This window comes from Sesamum indicum, linkage group LG1 (assembly GCF_000512975.1).
Source record: "Sesamum indicum cultivar Zhongzhi No. 13 linkage group LG1, S_indicum_v1.0, whole genome shotgun sequence".
NCBI classification, from domain to species: Eukaryota; Viridiplantae; Streptophyta; class Magnoliopsida; order Lamiales; family Pedaliaceae; genus Sesamum; species Sesamum indicum.
In genome coordinates, this window is record NC_026145.1 from 6,289,128 (window position 1) to 6,293,356 (window position 4,229).

The following is a 4,229-nucleotide window of genomic DNA, read 5'->3' on the forward strand; positions in this document are numbered from 1 at the left end:
CATGTGATGTAGGAAGCAAAATTCCATCCTAAGTACATAAAAAATGGCATCCAATGTCAAGGAATTCTACTAAACCTTGTAGTCAATGTAAGATTTCGAAATACAATTAAATGTATCGCCTAAATGATCGACTTCATGAGTTAGACTAACGGCTGTTTCTCTTCACTGTCTACGCTCTCTCCGTCTTCCATCCGCTTCCTAGCTTCTTTCGGACGAGACTTTTCCTCCCGGCTGGTAGAATGGGAAATAGTGACCCGATTAGGAGGTTTGCTGTCGGGGACGAGTTTCAGTATGATTCCCATGGCTATGAGGAGCAGCCCTGAGCCGTGTTGTTCTGTGAGGGGCTTGGTGAAGAGTAAGTATGACAACAACAATGTTACCGCCTTTCTTGCAGTTGTGATCTGCAGAACGAAGAGTTTAGCAGAAATGCATGTAAGTTAAAGACTGTCTGTGCTGATGGAAAATTCTTGGCCAGAACATTTGTTCGGTAGGACCCAACCAATTATGGTAAATGTGATTTTTACTACCGTTACATCGGTTTGCGTCCGGTTGAAGGTGGTCTGAGTTAAGAGTTTAACATGTTGTCTGAAGTTAATGCGATCAATGATTTGCATTGAATCATTTCGAAGAATACTTAGAAAGCATGAAAAGATAAGAAATTCAATTACCATAGCGGTGGTGGCAGCCCCGAAAATGGCAATGAGTGATAGAACGGAGACTTGACCGACAAACGTAGCCATTGCTTCAAAGACTAGCACACCGTAAACATAAGGATGCTGCAAAGCAAAAGCAAAGATATAACTCAAGACCAACTGGCAAGAAGCCAAATCTGTGATCGTCTTATAAACTAGAATAGATTAACTATCCATCAACATGTAGTATGCAAGAAGAGCAGGTCGTACAACAGCTGGCTCATAAACATTTTCTAATTCAGTCAAAGGTGTACAAAATAATTAGTTGACAGAGTCCATAGTAAAGTAAATGACAACTGGATATTAAATTATGTAAATTCACTTGTATGCATAAAATTTTCTCGACCCCCTTTTCTTCTCTTTGTAATAAAGAAAGCGGCAAGAGGAACAAGATCACAGTCACAAAGAACAAAAAACAGTGCCCGTTTACCTCAGAACACGAATTCCATGCCTTGAACAACTCTCCGGTCAATATCATGGGTGGCAAAAGGAAAGGCAAACCGACCACCGTCGAGCAAAATAGCATCTCCATCTGTCAGAATTGAACTCGAGTAAATTGACAGAAAAATGATGTGATATTGCAGTTTGTAGTTATAGCCAAGTATCGACCAAAAGCAACAGCAGGCAAATACTTGTACCTGAGTGGTTTCAGGGTTCATGGTAAAAATTGCTTCCTGCAAGTTACCGAGGAACGAGTCCATGACTAGAGCACCCACAATCATCACTATACCAATGACACTGAAGTTCGGAGAAGTGTTTGCATCGGCTAAGGTGAAAAGAATCAGGCCAATAACGAGAAGAATTGCGGAGACGTATTCGTGAATGGGGTATTTCCTTCTCAAGCCAGGGATAAATGCACCCATCACCATCACAGGCAGTACCTGCCGCCCACCAACCAAATCAAGAATGAAATTTTGGGGAAAAGAACTTTATTATAATTACCTCCTTTCGAAGTTCCATTTAGGATTAGATATAGAAAAACTACACCCCTATATTTGTGGAAATAAGAAATTAACATCTCATCAAAATTTTAAAGTGTCACCCGTTCATAAACGCAGTAAGATGATATCCACACGTTACAAGGGGAGGTTTTTGTAATTTCAAAAAGGAGTATACTCAGTGCAGCAGTCAATGTAGTTAAGCCTTTAAAAGATTAACAAAAGTTGGCATCTTATACACAGACCAGATCTTATTGCAACTTGCAAGAAACAATCAACACAACCCGGTACAAAATCAAAGGTCTCAAAAATTGAAAATAAAAGTTAATCACTCAATACAGCACTAATTAAATTGCCAAAACACGAAAGTTGAATTGGTCTATCATATCCACAGAAATCAAACATGTCGACAAACAAACATCGGATCAGAGTCTATAATGAGGTATAGTGGTATACCTTTGTGGACTTAAACATGATCTGTGCTGGATAATTAAGATAAGCTAAGGAGCCCTTCGTCAATCCATGAGAGCCCATTAGCACCGCAGAGAGCTTCACGTACGTTTTCCATGGGTTCACCATTTGCTTGGTGGTGAAGCCTTGCAAGTATATCAACACTAAATATACAAATCCTTGCACAAAGGTAAAGTACCACCCGTAGCTGCAAAATTTGTACCACAACTGAATTTTCAGTTCAATTCGAAGCCGACAACTAGAACAGGTTAAAGCAATTAACTCAGAATTAAACAATTCAAATTAGGAGGAGATGAACAGACCTGAATTGTAGGCGATTGTACACATACTCCTGCATTCAGAAACATTGAAATCCATTCATACTGTTAGTCACCTTCTACAGGTTCATAACTTAAAATAGGCAAAACTTGAATCAGATCTAATCCTCATGCCAAAAAGTCAATGGAAAAGTAACCACATTAAGGGATAAAGAAAAGTGTACAAGCAAGAAATCATGATTCTTGCAATCAAAGCCAAAAGTGGGAAATTATTGCAAAAAACAGTAAAATCAAGAAGAAATAACTGAATTCCAAGCCTAACACAGACCAATCTAATACCGAACCTTTATCATCTAACACTCAGAAACAAAACAGCCCATCATAGAACAAGAAACAAAAAGAGCAGGCCAAGAATCAATCTACAAAAATAAACCCAAAAATTAAAACCAACAAAAGAATTAACACGAAGAAAGAAACAGAAAATCCCAAAACATGAACACGGGCTGATGATATACAGATGGATATACCTCGCAAATTCCATTGACAAGATAGCCGAAGAAGAAACCAGAAGAACAGATGAGGAACTGCTGCCAAGTGGGCCTATCAGTCAAAGATATCCCAAACAGAGACCTCCCTTGATCTTCCTTCTTCATCTCGGTTTCTTTCTCCCACCAACCAGCCGCACAGAATCAAGAACTGAAAAGAAAAAAGAACCCTTTTTCCCTCTTTAGCTTTGCATGGCTTCGCTATAAAGAAAGAATTTTTATTAGTTAAATGAAAAAGGGGAGGCTTTTGAATGCTCAAGAAAAGTATCAGAACTTGAGCAGACCCCTCTCTCTGTCTCTCCCCCTGTCGTTTCTTTTGTTATGTGTATGTATAGGACACACGCACCCACACACACACATATATATATATACAGGGGTGTACACACACGCACACATGTGGGTATGTGAGATTTGAGTGAAACAGGAAAGCAGGAGGAATTGGCGGAGAGGTGAGTTGGTGACAGAACACAACGGGGGGAAAATTTGAGAAGTGGTGTGCTGCTACTAAAGTCAATTATTAGAAGTATTGCATTTAATGAGAATCATTCCCACCGATGTAAGGCCCCAAGTTTTGTCTATTCTTACAAAATTCCATCACCTCGTAGTTCAATAATTCAATTGATTTGACATCCTTCCATAAATTTTAATATAATATTCCATTTAATATTCTTAATATTGGTTATCTTATAATAAATAATTTTTTTATTAATTCAATTTTATCAGACTTATTAATATTAATAAAAAAATTTATATTTACTCTCAAACAAATATTTTTTTTATCAACTTATCTTTATAAAGGTGAAGGTTTACCTTATCACATTCATTAGTGCGTGGAAAGATAGTTTGGTCACAAAAAAAAATTCATTTGAATTGCAATAAATCATTAATAAGCCAGTCAATAAAAAATATGGATTTATTTTTATTTATTTTGCTAATATTCACAAATTCAGTGAATTTTGACTAACGAATGGATCTCTTTGTTAGACGGGAATAAATCAAGGATACTAAATTTTTTGCAAACTACTATTACACAAAATTTCAGGGAACGACGGTGTAACTGTTCAATGATTTTTTGATTTTTTTTTTGGAAAAATCAGTTATAATTGCATCATGAATATCAATAATTGACAATCAATATACGCCAACTATCTTTATACAGGGAAGTAAATTGCTTCATTTTAAAAATCATAGGGGGGGTAAATTGTTCTATTTTAAAAAATACAAGGAGGTAAAACGCTATTTATTTTTTCATAAAGGGGTAATTTGCTCGTTTACGATATGCCAAGGGGGTTGCTTGCATTTTTCCCTAATAGATTATAAAGATAG

At 36.9% G+C, this 4,229-nt stretch overlaps 1 protein-coding gene across 1 annotated transcript; it reads right to left on the reverse strand.

The window, feature by feature from the left end:
* LOC105157384 (UDP-galactose/UDP-glucose transporter 2) lies at positions 1–3,405 on the reverse strand. The gene is made up of 7 exons (XM_011073799.2): positions 2,886–3,405; positions 2,404–2,432; positions 2,087–2,288; positions 1,331–1,573; positions 1,123–1,224; positions 669–776; positions 1–401 (listed from the first exon to the last, which is right to left on the reverse strand). The coding sequence occupies exons 1-7, from the start codon at positions 3,009–3,011 to the stop codon at positions 141–143; spliced, it is 1,071 nt and encodes a 356-aa protein (XP_011072101.1). The 5' UTR covers positions 3,012–3,405; the 3' UTR covers positions 1–140.